The sequence below is a fragment of the Protopterus annectens genome, chromosome 1.part2 (assembly GCF_019279795.1).
Source record: "Protopterus annectens isolate FY-2018-M chromosome 1.part2, PAN1.0, whole genome shotgun sequence".
Lineage (NCBI taxonomy): Eukaryota > Metazoa > Chordata > Ceratodontiformes > Protopteridae > Protopterus > Protopterus annectens.
In genome coordinates, this window is record NC_056727.1 from 62,018,575 (window position 1) to 62,036,623 (window position 18,049).

At 43.6% G+C, this 18,049-nt stretch overlaps 1 protein-coding gene across 1 annotated transcript in view; it reads left to right on the top strand.

Annotated features, from left to right (window-relative positions):
* The window catches only part of FANCL (FA complementation group L), a gene marked incomplete in the record, with an annotated part of 1,961,518 nt that overhangs the window by 375,904 nt on the left and 1,567,565 nt on the right, over positions 1–18,049 (top strand). Inside the window, 1 exon segment of the mRNA XM_044054938.1 lies at positions 4,445–4,501. Within this exon segment, the coding sequence (XP_043910873.1) occupies positions 4,445–4,501 (57 nt within the window).

Consider the following 18,049-nt stretch of genomic DNA (forward strand, 5'->3'; position numbering starts at 1 on the left):
TAACTAAAGGTGGAGGTGTGTCGATTTACATAAAAAATAAGTATACCTCAAGTCTGATCAAGCAGGGTTATGCACTTGAGCTTCTCCACATTCAGATCGCCATAGGCAAAATCTCATACACTTCCTTGCAAGGTATAGATCCCCCTCTATGACCTAGGAAGCCCATAACATGTATTTAAGCTTACTGTAAACATTCACCATCCAACCCAATACCATATTCATGGGCAACATTAATTACCACAGTGTTAACTGGGAATTGTATACAAGTGTGCAGGAACAGTGATTCCTGGATTTTGCAAGCACAAACTGCCTGGACCAGGTTATCAGTATGCTGACCAAGCGCACAAACATACTGGAGCTGGTCCTCACTAATATGGAAGAGCGCTGCACACCCCATAGTGCAATGTCCTCTCTGGTAGGGTCAGATCACAAAAGGGTTTCCTTTGAAGTAAAAATAAAACCTGGAACCCCAGCTAACCCTGGAATGTTCAGGAACTATTCTAAGGCAACTTCTTGTTATTAATGATAACCTGTCAAAATTTCAAGCCCCAATAAAACCCTGATAACACCGCTTTCTACTTGGAACTGTTCATAGAAATCCTGTACAAGTATGTTAACAGTTACATAGCGGCAGCTGTACCCTCCAGGAATAAATACAGACCTAACTCAAAAAACAAGCCATCCTGGTGGAATCACAACATCATTAGGCTCTGTAACAGAAGGATGAAAGTCATGGCAAAAATTAAGAGGTGTAGCACCCAGCAGGATAGAAACACTCATCAATCTAAACAAACAACTCTGAGGAAAAAGTCTACTAAAGCCAAATTTGAGATAAATTTGGCATCCCAGTCCAAGAACAGCCACAAGCATTCTTTCGCTGTATCCACAAGCCTCAAAGGCAGTACACAATGTGTGCAGAGCTCATTGTTAATGGAGCCATCAACACTATGCTAGGAGATATTGCAAACTTACTGGCAGACAAGTTCAGCTCCAGCTTTATCTGTCTCTCCCCCTCAACCTCCCCTCAGGAAATACCATCAAATACAACTTCACTTGCTATCACTAGGGAACGTCCTCAGTGCTGTTTCTAAGGCTGAGATTACTGCATCCATGGTCCCTGCCAATATACCAGGATGCCTGTAAATAGCAGGAAACATGACCCAACAGGCCTTCTGGAATCTATTTAACAGTAGCCTCCAAACAGGCTTCATACCTAGTGAATGGAGAACAGCAACAGTTATCTCTGTGCACAAAGGAGAGCCCTATACAGACCCACAAGTTTTGCTAGTCTTGTATGCAAAGCCATGGAAAGAAATATCATGGAAATGATCGATAATGACATAGAAAACCTCCAGACATTGGACCAGTTTGGATTTGTCAAGGGCAGGTCATGCCTACTCAACCTGTTGGACTTCTTTGAAGGTCATCAAAGCTATGGATGATGGCAAAATGGTTCACACAACTTACTTTCAGTTGCCCAAGGCATTTGGCCTACTTTCACTTGTCAAGGCATTTGATACAATACCCCACTTGGGCATTGTTGATGACAGACTCAGGAGGTTAGGTATAGACCCTCATGTCTGGTGGATAGCCAGCTTGGCCCACAGACAGGGCTTAAGACGTGAGAATTGGAGTCCACCTTTGCAAACATGCCAGTCACAAGCAGAGTCTCTCAGGGATCAGTCCTGGGACTACTACTTTTTGGCCTTTACTTCCCTTAAGTCAAGACCAGTGTCAAGAGCCTCTGGCTGACCAAATTTACAGATGATTGCAAGTTAGGAGCAGTCATAGAATGCCCCACCCACACTAATGTTCCCCAGAAAGGGCTGATACAAATAACTTGTCAGAGTCATGAACTTAAACTAAATGCCAAAAAGGCACAATAGTGTCGTCCACCATTGGTAACTATCACATTGACAACACACTCGTAAGAGTCGACTCAGTAGTCAAGGACTTGGGGACATGCACAGACAGTAATCTAACCTTTGACCATCACATGTCTGCAGTGGTGAGGACGTTGGTCTAAGTTGTGTATTTTATAGACAAAGGTATCTCTAGGTCCAGTGAGGTCATTGTTCTACTATATTCAGCATTCATCAGATCTGTCCAGTTCAGTGCCCCTTTGGTATGTACCTAACCAGGCATATCCAACAAATGGAACATTCGCAGAGGCTCCTCACAAAGAATACAGGGCGTAAGTAAAATCTCCTGTGCAGATCACCTCAAACCCCTATCCCTGTATTTTGCCCCCTACAGGCTGTTGAGGGGAGATATGTGCCTGGCATACAAGGCATTGTCAACCCCCTCCCCACCAATGGATCTCTTGTATATTCACAAAGCAAACAGCACTTGTATTACCTCGTCCAAAGACTTAAACCTTACCTGGGATATAAATAGGACCTGCTGGAAATGGTTATATATCCCAGAGATTACCCCTTCTCTCGAACAGACCCCCTATCCATGTGAAGTAGAGTTCCTCCCTAGTTCAGTTCAGGTGTTACTTGGGCAATTGCCGAACAGGAAATTGAAGCCCTGGTTTGGCACCTGTGTGTCTAATGGACACAGACAGCATGTAAATAGTTTTATTTCCCAGGACTTGCTTGTAAAGGTTTCATTTTTCAAAGCACTTGCTTACACTTATCAAAGGTAGCAGAACTCGACAGAGATTTGGGATGCATGGCTAGGCTTAAAAAGGCCCTAGTGTTCATTAGCCTGGTACACAGCTATGAACTAAAAGAACATTTTTTTTGTGTGCGTGACTGAGTGCGCATGTGCACACACGCGGGCGTGTATCCAGGATTTGGTTATTAGGCTCACACTAAAGTGGAACTGTATGAAAATGGTATGCCACTATTATCTGTGTGACATTTTGAACTGCTCCATTTTGGAATGCTACGTCCTGTCAGATTGGCACTGAAGGCTTTCCTGTTCAGACGACTTATTGATGCTGTCCCTCAGTGGCATATTTTCTTTATGCTGAAGAAGCTTAACTTACATTCAAGGCCTGCAGCCTTCCTCTCTTGAAAATCCTTATTTCTGGTGTTGGTTACTTCAGCTAGAAGAATTTCTCCAAGTTGCTGGCTCTTCCCAAGTGTCACAGTTCCTTTAATGAAACTCAGAAGTGCACTGACAGAAATAATCAGTAACTCGGAAATTCCTCTAGCTGAGGTAAACAAAAGTAACTTTTTTCAAGACAGGAAAGCTGCAGACTTGAATGATCTAAGTTAAGATGCTTCAGCATATTCTTATTGACTTTCCTTATCTTCGTCACTGGCTGTCAGAAAAAGGCACCATTTACTTTCACTTTGTGCATGTGTTTGGAGCAGGGGGCTTTGCAGTGCATGCTGTAAAAGGCTGGGAATGATTGAGAACTTAATTGTTGCCTATGCCAAGACTTCCTGATGCCTCCAGTGTCAAGTCCTACTGATTAATTAAGGGGGGCCTCCTTGCAGATCTGTCATTATGAAAGGTGTATAACCTGCATTTTTCATTGGAGACCTGATCATAATCTTCTGTAATACATGCAATTTTTACTTTTAGGAGTAAAACTGGGACATTTAGTAATCCACTTCTGTGGAGTGCTGCAGTTTGGATAGTTAAAAATGTGATCTTGAATCAAATGCAGTGTTGATTTATTTGGGTGGGTGTGTGCATGCGTGCATCTGTCAGTATGTCAGGAATGGATATTACACATTAGAAACCTTACTCTATTTGATGAGCAATTGATTATTCAGTACTGTTTTTGCGTGACTGTCCTTACCCTTGTTAACGGCAAGGTCTTTATGTATGATTCTCACTATTACAAGGTTGTCTTACTGTTTTCATAGCATAGTCACACACTTGATATATTGCGTCATTCTTATCTTGTTCTGACTTTACCACCATATCAAGCTCTTCCTTTTCATCCAGATCTTACCATGTTAGAGGTTGCAGTGTCTGGTTACCACATCAGAGGACTAAAGTGCCTGAGATTTCTGTACCTTGATAACTTTAAGCATAAAATTACCAAGTATGTAAGTGACTGGGTCAAAAAACAGTTAGAATTAATTGTCCGTGCTTATGCATTTGTTTTACAGCAGGGGCTCCTATTTTAATATCAGTATTATAACTTCTGTCTAAACAAGCATAAGTTAGATGATAAAAACCAGTTTTTTGTAACCATATTTTTTAACGGTTACTAATAAAGGCTTTAGAACGAAGGCATCATTTGTGACCTTTATTTGTCTGCTATCACTTTCTTTTTTCAGCTTGAGTATTGGTAAATCCGCTTGAAAGTATGCTTTTAAGCATGTATATTGAAGAACTGCCAAGGACTCCCAGAACTCATAGATACAATTTTTCACATCTGTTGTGCACACTAAAGATACTGTTAGGCTGTTTAGTTGAAATTATTCGCCAGACATTTGTGAAACTAATTTTGACAGCCTTTTTTTCTCTTTACTAGAGGTTGCAGCACTGCTCTGACCTGGTCAGCTTTATGCTGGAGCTGAAGACTGTTTTGGTAAGTAATAGTACCCCATGGGATTGCTTGACTCCTCTATTAGGTTGTTATGATTCACATTGCTTACATTTTTCAGAACTATGATTAATGAATTCAAACAGTGGTCAAAGAAATGCACATTTACCGAAACACTTTAGACTACAGATTAAAAAAAATGATACTGTTTAAGCAGGCTGCATTTAAGGTTGCATCTCTCCTGAAGAACTAGATGCTTGCTCTGAAAAGAGCAGATAATTCTGAGAATAATTAATTTAGGGCTAAACTTCCACTGTAGCGCACATGATTAAGAGTCATTAAAGTCAGTATGATTTGGAAGGCTGTGATGCTGTCTTAACTATTTCCACATGCCTTATTCTGCGATTTTTTTGTGGGGTCTGTACAGATTAATTTTCTATCAATAGATGTGGAAAAGAACATCTACCAGATCTTTATATATTTATAGCATGTTCTGTATAGGATTTTCTTGTGTAGAAGCTTTTCAGAAACTTTTGAACATGAACTAGTTAACTCATTACCACACAAGTTTGTATTTTGTGATAATTTTGCATTACATTTTTATAAGAACTTTTTTTGTGGCTCTGTTGATAGTATTTTTTTAATAAGGTGCTGTTTACGACGTGTTTAAGTACTGTCATGAAAGCCAAACTATGTTCTAGCACAAGTCAAGTTAATTGTCGTTTACCTTTTGTGATACAGTTCTTTCAAGTAAAAATTGTTTGGGAAGAAGAATCCACCAGGCAGGCCTTGCTGAGAATGTGCTTTGTTCTTCAGGATGAACAGTTTACACTTGCTTACATGTGGTTCCCTTTTGAGCTTGCTGTGGTCCTTTAACTGTGGAATGCAGGAAATGCCATTTTGAAAGAACACAGTAGAAACAAATGTAGGTTTTCAGGACAGTGTTTTTTTAGTAAAAGTTCCTCTTTTACTTTTAAGAGTTATAAAATGTGTGCTTATTGGGACCATTTACATGTTCATCACATTGATCACTGCTGCAGTAGCTTTAACTATATGGTTTATATCCTCACAAGGATATAACAGCGGCCAGCTTCCAGTGTTTCAGGGCACCTTCCATGCACCCAGTCAGTCAGTTTGAGTTGAGCTGACTAAAGACAGGTTTGGGCGCCAAGCCTTTCAGAGCTTTCCTGCTTTTGAAAAAAGTGCTCTCTGTGGGTTTTTGAGGATTGTCAGTCGACTAATGCTGCTCCTTTGCTTGGCACATAAGTTCCCTATGGGGAAAAAACTTCCATATTAAAAATATATATTTGTTCGTGAAGGAAAGAGTTTGTGTTGTAATGGGCATTCATGAGAATTAACTGTAAAACTGGTGGTGTCAGTCTTTACATAATCCTTGACTATGGGCTCTGTTCCGAGACCTGGAACCGACTTGGCCATTTATTTCAGCTTGCGCCTTACAAACTCTTGAGCTAGACTTTGCCCATAATGCTCCTCTCAAAATTACCTCCGATATTGTGTGCCACTTCGTGCAGATGTGTACGGCTACTCTCGAGCTTTGTCTTATAGTTACTTTTTTCTTTAAAAGTATCCTTTTTTTTTCTCCTTTACCAGTCTCCCTTTTACTTCGTGTCTATTTTCTCTATTGCTCCTCTCGTTATCTCCAAAAGTGTGTGTGTGTCTCTCACTCTACTGTACTACCGGTGGTAGTTCCTTCTCAGTGCCATTGCTGGTACTTCTTTTTGCCTATTAAGGTATTTTTTTCTCATGCCATCATTGGTATTTCCTTTCTTTTCCCTTGTTTAAAAAAAATCTTTCTCTCTTGCTTTCTGGAGTGTGTGTATGTTTATCTTTCATTATGGCTGACACATCTGAATCTCCAGCCAAGTCATCTAAGGGCACCTCAGGGTTTAAAAGGTGCCAGAAATGTGAGAGAAAAATGCCCAACTTGGACAGGCATGTTTTTTCCGCTAGGACACTAACCAAACAGAAAAACAAACTTATTCTTAAAGGACTGCTGAAAAGTGATTTTGAAGAGGCCTTTTCTGGATCTAAAACAGAAGCCAATTCATCCTCCTCCTCCTCCTTTTCTAAGAAACTACCTTCCTCAGTTCCTAGCACTTCGCAACCACCTAAAAAAGTTTCTAAATAGCCTTCGGTGTCGAAGAGTTCCACGGCACCGGATGGTAAAAAAAGAATTGCACCTACCAAGACTTTGGAGTCGACTTCGGCTGCCTTGGCACCAAGAGACTCAGAGCTTATTTTTGTTTTGTCCTAGCAACCCTTTCAAGAATAGACCACTGAGCCCCTTTGTCAATCCAAGACTCCTTGGGTCTCCTTCGACTGCTTCAGTTAGATCCTTAAGAGTCTCTCTGAAGCTGACATTGAGACTGGTGGTTCAACTCCTGATGGCAAGGGGATTGTCTTTGGTTCCTAGCCAAGCTGGCACCGGAACAGGCCCTACTACGACATCATCCATTCTTCTTCCTCCAACTCCTATTGAGTCATTGGACCCCTCAATTCCGACATTCCTGGCGTCCACTGTTTTGGTTCTGATTAAAACTGCTTGTCCGGAATCCAGAGTTGCCTTGAGCTCCTGCAGGTTTTCGGCACCATAGGCCTCCAGAAGTAGAGACTCCCTGGCTGGTTCCAAGGTGCATGGATCAACTTCTTTAATTTCGAGCCGTCCATGACCCTTGGTGCTTTGGCTTTCATAGGATCAACTCAGGCTTTGGTTTTGGGGGTTGGCTCCTCGGTGCGTGGTGGGACCTCCGTTCCGAAGGAGTCTATTTCAGTTCCGGGCTCCCAACCCTCTATGGTGAGGCTGGCCTTCCAAATCACAGCGAAGGCCTTGCCCATTAAGGACTCAGTCTCTGCCATTCCTGTCAGGCCAAACATCTACATCATCTCAAGCTGAGCTTCCGTCAGTCTCTTCCCCGGGACAGAGTGCACAAAAGCCCAAGGAAAGACCCTCTTCAGTGATTTCCCCTTCGGGTGCCTCCCTGGAACATCCCCTTGAGGAAGTACCTGTAAAGAAAATGTGCAAGAGGAAGCACTCTGACTCCTCGGAGGAGTCATTCACCGAAGATAGTGACTTTGATGAAGGGGAAGGTTCCCCCAGGTCACCCGGTGATGACTCCTTTGGGGACTTCTTGGGATCCTGAAACAGACAGGTGTCTGGTCTTCCCTCCAGCCTTCTTTGGAGGAGGCTGTATACCTGGAGGCTTTTCATGCCCAACTTTCTACCTCTTGGATCTCTGCCCACTGATGAGCTTATTAAACTGATTGGCAGACTCCATCAAACTAATCTCCAAGAGACCTGACCGAATCCTTTCTACCGCCCAAGAAGAACAACATACCTGTGGATGCCTTGGTGATAGTGGCAGCCACTAAAAAGGAACTTGCTGAAGAAAGTCCAACTATCCATCCTCCTAACAAGGAGTCTAGGACTATGGATAGATTTGGGAAGAGCATTTATGCTTCATCGACCTTTGCTCTCAGGTCCTTGAATTACATGGCGCACTTTACAAGGCTACAGAGGGATCTGATCAAAGAGCTTCTTGGATACTCTCTCAGGAGTAGCAGCTGAAGGGGTGCAAAACAGTTACTTCTCAGCTTGCCACCCTTGAAGCAATTTCTAATTCATCCATGGGGCTAATTGCCCATGCAGCTGAGGGGATGACAAAAGCAGTGGGTTCAGGCATAGCCATTAGAAGGCACTCCTGGATGCTCTTGTGTGACTTTGCAGAGCCATTTAAGGCATCATTCATCAGTGCCCTATTTGACGTATCATCCCTTTTTGGTCCCAAGGTAAAAAGACACTCTGGCCAGATGCGAGAAAGATGGGAAGACTCTTTCTGCCATAGGTGTACATTTCTCCACTCCTCAACGGCCTTACTCTATGGACCAGAGAAGTGGGAGACTATGGTTTAAAAAATCCCAAGGGCCTTTCCAGGATTCATGTGGCAAAGATTTCCCTCTGGGCAGAGGGGGAAGTAATGGAAGATGCCACCCTAGAGGCAGAAGTGACCCACAGAACCAGGGGTGCAGAGATTTTCTCTGGTACTTCCTACCAACACCTCTGAAGGGAGGCCCAGTTGCCGCCTTCTGGAGGCAGTCAGGGCCAGTCATCCCTGCACCATCCCAACTGGCAACTGATAACTTCGGACAAATGGGTGCAGGGAATAATATCCAGAGGTTGCAAGTTTCCACTTTTTGTAAGTCCAAAACTCACAGCAATGCAAATTCCAGTGAGCTCCAGTGTGATAGCGGACAAACTGAGCAGAACCATTCTAATGCTTCATGAGTTGTCTCTCAGTCCTCTAGTGGTGAAAGAGATTTTTTGTCACTGGGGCCAACCTTGCTATGATCTTTTTGCGTCCCCTCTAAACAATAAGTGCAGCAGTTACTTTGCCCTAACACCCCCCCCAGGGTAGTCATCCAAAGATGCTCTTCTCCACTATTCCCCCCTCCTGGTCTTCTCTATGCCTTTCTCCCAACTCCTTTGATTTCTCAATTTCTAAAGAAAGCCAAGAGGTTGGAAAATTCAGTAATCCTCATTGCCCCCTTTTGGCCTTGACAAGTTTGGTTTCCCTTCCTTTGACCTCATCATCTTAGGAAACCATGGATTCTGGACCCAGCTCCAGATCTGCTCCCTCATCCAGAGGACATGGGTCATCTGAACCTGCATCATCTCAAGCTCATGGCGTGGCTTCTCCAGTTCCCATGATTGCCAGGCACGCTTCCTTTTCCTCAACTGTTTTCCAAATCATTATGGCCCATCACAAACCTTCAACTATGAAACTTTGTCAAAGTAAATGGGAAAAATTTGTAAGTTGGGCCCCTAAATGAACTTGATCCTTATACGACACCTGTTCATAAGGTTTTGGATTTTTTGGCTAACTTTGTCAGTCTGATTCCTCTATTTTTACAATTAAAAGTCCATCTAGCAGCAATCTTGAATTTCCATATGGGATTTGATGGGTCATCCCTTATGTCGCATAAACTTTGTAAAGCCTTTTTAAAGGGAGCCCTAATGTTAAAACCATCATTTAAAGAACTCATTCCTCTGTGGGATCTAACACTAGTTCTTCAGTCCCTTACTTTGTCTTCTTTTGAACCATCATCTACTTGTTACTTTAAGTTTCTGACTTGTAATAGCCACCAAAAATAGTTTTCCATCTGCTAGAAGAGTATCGGAACTTCAGGCCTTGTCCTGCAAAACCACCTTGCATTGTATTTCACAAAGAGAGTCTCCCTTAGGACTAGCCCATCCTTTTTACGGAAAGTAGTCTCAGAATTTGATATGTCAGACACTTCAACTACCAGTCTTTTTGCCTAATTTTTCTAATAAAGGGGAGCACACCCTTCATTTATTAGACGTCCACATACAGCTACGTTTCTCTCTCCACAAGATGAAGGATTTCAGAAAATCTGACTCAACTGTTTGTTGCCTTTTCCTCGCTTACTTTAGGAAACCCAGTTATTAAGATTAGTTGGGCAAAATGGCTCAAAGACTATCACATTTATCTGTCGGTCAAAAGGGCTTCCCTTTCATGCCCAGTAAAAACCAACTCAACTAAAGCAGTGGCAACTTCTGCAGTTTTTCATGCCAGAGCTACTTTAGATTATATTTGTGCAGCTGGCACTTAAGTCTCCTCATACTTTTATCACTCGTTTCAAATTGGAACAAGTCTCTAGGGGAGGAGCATCATTCAGTTTGATGGTGCTTAGGAATATTCTTCCGTGAGACCTCCCAAGATTCAGGTAGCTAGGGACTCTGTCACAGTCGAGGATTATGTGAAGATTGACAACATCAGATAATGTTCCATCTCTGTCTATATTCACTAATCCTTAACATTCCCCTCTCCTTCCCCCATCTTGAGACTCTTAGTAGATTGACTTTTTTTTTCAGGATTGGCTTCTTATTAGGGACATATCTGGTCTCTTATTAATATTATTATTATTATTTAGTGGTGTCTGCCTGCCACTATTTTGGGCAGACTTGATCTGAAAATTTTGAGAGGAGCATTATGGGTAAAGCCCAGCTCGAGAGTTTGGAAGGCGCGAGCTGAAATAAATGGCGGAGTCTGTTCCGAAGCACGGAACCAAGGCCACAGTCAAGGATTAGTGAAGATCAACAGCACAGATGGAACGTTATGGTAAGGCATAACTTCTTTTTTTAAATGGCAGTGCTGTTTTTTCCTGTCAGCTTAAAATATGTTTAAAGTAATTAAGAACATTTTTTTCTAGGAGAAATTGTGTTTATTTTATTTTGGGGCTGGCTTAAGTATTATGTGAAAAAAGTGACATTTAATGACTTAAAAATTTGTACTGACTTTTGCTACTTGTTTTCCACAGGAAAGAGGCAGCATTTTCTGCTTGACCATGGAACAAACTACCGGTCCCATGGTTGGCCCTTCTTCCAGCAGCAAAAAGAAAAAATAATGATTACTGCTGCAGTAGCCTTAGCTACATAGGTAGATCACACTAGCTTACTCCATTTGGGAGGTGGAATGGTCCAGGACCCCTTCCCCTGGAGAATGGTATTAGCAAAGCCTGATCTAGACCTAGAGAAGGAATCAAGCTTTTAACACCTTGGAAACATATGTAAAGAGGACCAAGATGCTACATCTAGAATACTTCCAGCCACAAAAAGAAAAAAATTAAACAGCTTTTGCCACAACAGCAAGCTATCAAATTGCCATAGTCGCAGGTGGGTGACTCTGTTGTGGCCATAGCTTGATGTTCTTCATGTTTCACTGTTGCAGTCCTCACATTTGGGTTATCCTGCCAGGGGTAGCCCTCAGTCTGCCCGAATACTAGAGGCTTATTATTTCTGCGTCGGTTGCTGTCGCTCCAGGACTGACGTCAGGTCGTCAGTGGTATAAAATCAGGCAGCCGATGCCATTACATCAGTCTTTATTGCCGAGGAGCCCGAAGCAGAAGCAGTTCGCATGAGTGCCGGTCAGCCGCTACCTGAGTTTTCGTTTCCGAATTGAAGTTGAAGTCTTCTAAAGCGAAGTACCCCATTGGGGATCCTTTTTTCTTGCACTAACTGATGTTAGCAAAAGTTAACAGTTGTCTCGTTGGTGGAACGCAGTTACCACCCAGAGACTTCATTCTTACTGCTTCACCTGTTTAGGTCCCAGACCACAACGTCCCTCGCTGTCGGTTTTGTGCTTTGTTCAACGCCAGGACTATACATCGTTGGGCCCTTATTGTAGCTAGATATTTTTGCTCTCAGTCCTCTATTTCCGATATGGCTTTGGTAAGCCATCTGACTACTGATCTTCCGAAAAAACATCAGGATAAAGACAGAGACAGACTGCACAGGTCCAAAACTGCCGACGATGCTTCTGTTAAGCTAGTCTTTAGTTCTTCTGTCCTCAGTCAGGTACTTTCACTACCCTAGATGCCCGCTTCTGTGGATTTGCAGGCCGCTACCGAGACCCTTTCAGAGTCTGGTATGCGAGACTCTTTGACTAAGGATCCTGCGGATGTCTCTACTTTGGATGGATCCGGAGCCGCTGAGCAGTCACCGGCTTCCGAGGAAGTACTTTGCACTACTGATACTCGACACAAACTGACAACTTCTTTCCCGTCTTCAGTTCTTTCTAAAACTAAGGCCCAGGGTATGAGCTACACCCAAAAAAAGACAACCCAAGTTCAGGCACCTGCTTCCTTGCCTCAGTCTCAAATGCTTAAAATGGCAGAAGACCTTATTATGCTTATTAGGGGAAGCCAGGCTACCCCTTCCAAAAGGAAGAGAGACTTGTCCCCACTAGTTTTATCTGAACAGGAGTTCAATGACTCTGATGCTTCTGAGTATGAAGACATGCAACCCCTCTCTGCTTATGAGGATTCTGATGCAGAGGAATCCATTCCTTCTGCCTGAGGATTTTTCATTTGGTGAAACCCTTCATTCTTTTAGGGGGCATTTCCAATGGGAATGTCAAGACTATCCTCAGTCAAAAAGAGGCTCAGGGAATTCTTAGATTTACCCCAGCACAGACCTTTGGCCATTCCTCCTGTCCTGGATTTTGTTGATGTTTTTATGGAATCCAGTTTGACTCCTGACACCCTTCCTCCTGCTCCCAGGAAACCTGACAGGTACTATAGAGTCCATGACTCTCTCACATATTCCTTTTCAAAAATCGTACTGCTGACCCAGAGGTCATCTCTTAAGGGTCTAAAGGAATTAAAGCAACCACAGCTAAGAATCCCACCCCCTCAGACAGGTATTCCCGAGGTTTAGACAGATGGGGTAAAAAAAAGTATATACCTCTGCTACTCTTGCTATTAGAGCACTAAATTGTCAGTTCCACATGCTGAAATACCAGCAGCATACCATGGAACTCCTCAAATAAAAAGAATCCTCCTTTTCTGCTTGTGCAGAAAATAAAGAATTACAAGAGCTTATGCATTCTGCAAGCCAAGTTACTAAGCACACTTTGCAATGTGGCTTTGTCACCCTAGACGCATCTTGCAGGGCAGCAGTCATTGGTTCAGTCCTTAGAAGGCATGCTTGGCTTAAGGAACAGACCTTGCCAGACCATGTCAAATCAAAATTATTGGAAGCACCACTAAACAAAGATAATTTATTTGGCACCAAGGCAGAAGAGGTCTTAAAAAAGATGGAAGAAAAAGCTAAATGTATGCAGACAGACTTTTTACAGGTCCAGCCTCCAAGGTTCAGTAGGCATTGCCCTTCCAAGCACTGGTCCTTTCTGGCCCCCTCCAGGCCAGCTCAGCCCGGACCCAGGGGAAGCCGACCCCCAGACTGCAGCACCAGGGAATGCAGAGATCTAAGTAATGGAGTTCCTCCTGTTCAAAAATAGGGAGTGCTAAGCCACCCCCTTATGGTAAGAACTCGCAATGACTTTACACGTCCACCCCTTACCTCTGCCCACCTGCTTGTGCCCCTAGGAGGAAAACTCTCCTTCCATGCAAATCACTGGGCCTCTATTACCAGCGACCGATGGGTCCTCAACATAGTGTCCAGGGATGCAAATTTTATTTCCGCACACTGCCAACCCCAAAAGGCTTCTCAGATCTTCCTCCAAACCAGTGGGCAGAGGCCAAAAAGCAAGCCCTTTCCATGAGGACAATGCAGCATGTTGCTGCAGACAAGATATGCCAAGGTTTTTATTAAAGACTCTTCCTGGTATCCAGAAAAGAGGGCACCTGGCACCCAATCCTTGATCCTATCCATTCTAAACACCTTTCTGGTGATACCAAAATTCAAAATGCTCACCCTCCCGCAGCTTCTTCCTATGCTTTACAAGGATGCTTGGTTAGCCACCCTAGACCTAAAAGAGCCCTACCCACACATCCCAATTAGGGAATCTTGCAGGAAATGTCTACGTTTCAGGGCAGGATCTATACACTTTCAGTTTCTGTGCTTCCCTTTGGCTTATCCACTGCTCCCAGAGTTTTCACAAAATGCCTGGCTCCAGCCATTGCTTTTTTGCAGACAAAGAAATATTCACATTTACCCCTGCTTAGACGATTGCCTGATTCAGGCAGACAGTCAGGAAAAGCTGTTAGAGCACCTGACCTTTGTAAAGGACCTACTGACCTCCCTGGGTAACTATCAATGAAAAGAAATCAAAACTAGTACCCACACAAAAAATGTATTCCTGGGAGCAAGCCTGGACACAGCATCCCAGATGGCATTCCTTACTCCAGAAAAACAAGCCTACCCGGCAGGCTACTTCTCTCAACTAGCCACCAGAACCCAGTTAACCATGAGGAAAATCCTGCAAGCTCTAGGGTTCATGGCCTCCCGCATTCTACTCATTCCATATGCCAGACTTCATATGAGGAAACTACAATGGTACCTAAAAAGCCTTTGGTGTCAACACTCTCAAGACCTGGAGACTATCATATCAATGATACCTTGTTTAAGGAAAGATTTTGTTTGGTGGGCAGCAGCATACAACCACAACAAAGGGCTTCCCTTCTCACAACCCCACGCCGCCCAGAACCTCACCACAAACACATCAGACTATGCCTGGTGTGCACACCTGTACGGCAGGTGCATTCAGGGCCATTGGAGCCCAAATCAAATACATCTGCACTGCAACCAAAGAGAGATGCTAGCTGTTCAACACCCCCTGACAGCTTTCAGACCCCTACTCTCCCCGGGACCTCTACTGATCAAAACAGACAACACCACAGTGATATGGTATGTCAACAAGCAGGGAGGGACTCTCTCTTAGCCTCTCTGCAGGCTCACCATGACCCTTGGGCACACTGCCTCAGCCATGCAACTATACCTGCTAGCACAATTCCTGCCAGGCTCCCTAAGCTCTCTGGCAAACAATTTAAGCAGAAACCTGCTAGACCCACATGAGTGGCAGCTGCCTTCACCCTTGTAACCCAGAAATGGGGCACCCCGAAGGTGGATCTCTCTGCCTCCCACTCCAATCAGCTCAGCAAATTCTGCACCAGGGGACCTCACAGCAAGGCCTGGAAAGTGGATGCTCCATCCTTCCAGTGGGTACACCTCTTGGTCTATGCATTTCCCCCTCTACCACTCATTTCAAGGGTACTGCTCAAAATAAGGGAGGAAAAGCCGAGGGCAATCCTGATTGCCCCAGACTGGCCATGCCAGCACTAGTATCCACTGCTGTGCAGCCTGTCACACCTGCCACCATGGCACCTACCTCAGATCCCAACACTCCTGACCTAGAAGAATGGAGAATTCATGCATCCCCAATTGCAGGCCCTCAACCTGGCAGCTTGGCTCATTCTCTGACCTCTCCTCAAGCTGCCAGCCTAAGCAAACAAGTCCTAGATGTTACACATGAGGCCTGATATCCCAGCACTAGAAAATCCTATGCTGACAGGTGGAAAAGGTTTTTCACCTAGATCTACGCTAAGGGAGCAGAAACAGCACAGCCCTCCCTGCCTCTCATCCTGGATTACCTAGCAGACCTACTACACAGGGGTCTATCCTTCTCTTCTATTAAAATTCATGCCTCTGCCATCTCTGCTCATTACAGCACAGAACCACCTCTCTTCTCACACCCTCTCATCAAACAGTTCCCTAAGAGGGGCTAGCAACTTAAGGCCACCCAGAAGAGCTCCTACCCCAACTTGGGACCTTAACTTTGTTTTGGAAAAGCTTACTCCATCACGTCAGCTGGAAGAGTTTGAGCTACAAGCACTCATGGCTGTAGAGCCCTTCATCATTTTCCATGTTTACAGGGTCTGTCTCAGGACTAACCCATCCTTTATGCCTAAAGTGGTGTCCAGTGTGGCTCTCAACCAATCCATTAATTTGCCCACCTTTTTCCCTAACCCACAAAACAAGGGGGAAAGGATTCTGCACTCTCTAGATGTGCACAGACAGCACAGATTCTATCTGGATAGGACTACATTTTTTAGAAAAACTGACCAATAGCTAGTCAGCTTCACAGCAGGGGCAAAGCCATATCCAAATAAATAATCTCCAAATGGATAGTGCACTGTATCCATTTCTGCTACAAACAGCATGGGAAACCACCCCCAAAGGGAGTCAGGACACATTCCACCAGGGCAACTTCCACCTCTGCAGCTTTTCTCAGAGGGGTTCCCACCAGGGACATCCTGGAGGCTGCAAAATGGACTTCTGTTCATACCTTCACCAAGCATTACCACCTGCCTATCTTCCTCAAATCCATGTCAGGTTTTGCCACTGCAGTCTTGCAGGGCATCCTAGCCAGCCCCCAGTCTTCCTGACTGCCTCCACCCTTTTCTTCAGCTTTGGAAATCAACCCAAATGTGATGACTGCAACAGTGAAATACGAAGAACATAGTACAGTTGTGTACACTTAACATAAATGTAGATGTTAGTGTATTCACTGTTGCAGTCTTGGTTCCCCCCCCCCCTCCATCCCCCTTGTCTCTGTCTCTATCTCTTCCTCTCTCGTTACAGGGAATTTTTGGTATTTACTTTCTACTGGTGGTATTCTTCTACCATAACCTAGCTCCCTATTTGGGGGCACCTGACAGTTGGGGAAAGAAAAACTGATGTAATGGTGTCTGCTGCCTGATTTTATACCACTGACGATCTGACGTCAGTCCTGGCGCGAAAGCAACCGACGCAGAAATACTTAGCCTGTGGTATTCGGGTTGACTGCGGGCTACCCCTGGCAGGATAACCCAAATGTGATGACTGCAACAGTGAATGCACTCTAACATCTACATTTATGGTAAGTGTACACAACTGTACTTTCCTCTGAACACTTATCTTTTACCCCCTGAATCCCTGTTTTGTAGCATGTTTGGCCACAATGGACCAGGGGTTAGCCACATCCTTTGCAGCTGTTGGGGTCCCCTCAGTGGGCAAGGGAGAGCCACCCTTGTCAGTCCTGGGAAAAGGAACAAGGAAAACGTTCTTGTTTGGTCAGAATGTTGTGTCCACCCCTGACGAAGCTGCTGCCTTTAATAACTCTGTTGGCCCCATTTTTCCTGTCAGAAAGAAGCAGAAAACTAAACATGTATCTACTCCTACTCAAATTTCCTTAAACAGGAGTAGTTTACTGGGTTCATCTCGAGGTTTAATTCAGGCTTTTGATGCTTCATATAGGATGGTTTGTAGTAAAAGAAAGAGGGCTACTTGTTTTTCTGAAGCAACTCAAGATTCTGAATCTGGACAGGAAGATGAAGGGACAGATGCAGGTTTTTCTCTTCAGTTTTCTGATTCAGACTCTGAGGAGAGCTCGGTTTCTGATTCTTCATGTTGGGATCTTCTTTCTCTGAGGTAATTTCCAGAATGTGCCAATGTTTTTAGTGGGAGAACAATGAGGTTTCTCTCTCTGTCAGAAAACAGTGAGCTGTTACAGAAGGAATTTCCAGAACTTTTCACCCATTCCTCCAGTTCTGTCTGCTCTGGGGGATGTGTGTGTCACTGCTGCAATTTTCCTGATTGTTAGCTGCTACTCCTAAAAAGGAAGATAGAATGTGTAAAGTTTCTCAATCTTTTAAAATTTTTGTAAACTCTTCTTAAGCCTGACACAGCAGCTATAGCTTTAGTTACTCCTACTACTGCTAAACATTTTTCTAATTCATATCTTACTCTTTCTAACAGGAATGGTAACATTATTGATAAAGATGGGGAAAAGTGTATGTTTCTGCAACTTTGATTTTCACAGTTTTGACTTAGCAGGCCTGTGTGTTAAACTTTATTCTGAATAACTGTGAAAGTATGAGGTATGCTTTGTCTGTAATCTTTTTTGTGAGGAGAAATCTGCTTTTAATAATTTAGTTTATTTCCATTTTACAAGTTGCTAATCATTGTTTACCGTGTGTGTATAACTAATTTGATACTACTTCCAAGGCGCTGTGTCCACTGGTATTGTTTTGAAGAAGTTTGCTTGGCTGCTTTGTCAGAAAACCCAGTTGATGATGTGAAAAAATTACATTTTAAATTTTCCTTTGGATAGAGATTTAGTTTCTGGTTCCTGTGTTGGAGAAATTATAAAATAAATTGGGTCTATATTATAACAACGAATGATCAGATGATCGAACGTTGTTATATTGACCCCTAAATGTCAAAAATCCAAAACGGTGAACAACCAGAACAGCCAGGGGAAAAAAAAATCGCTG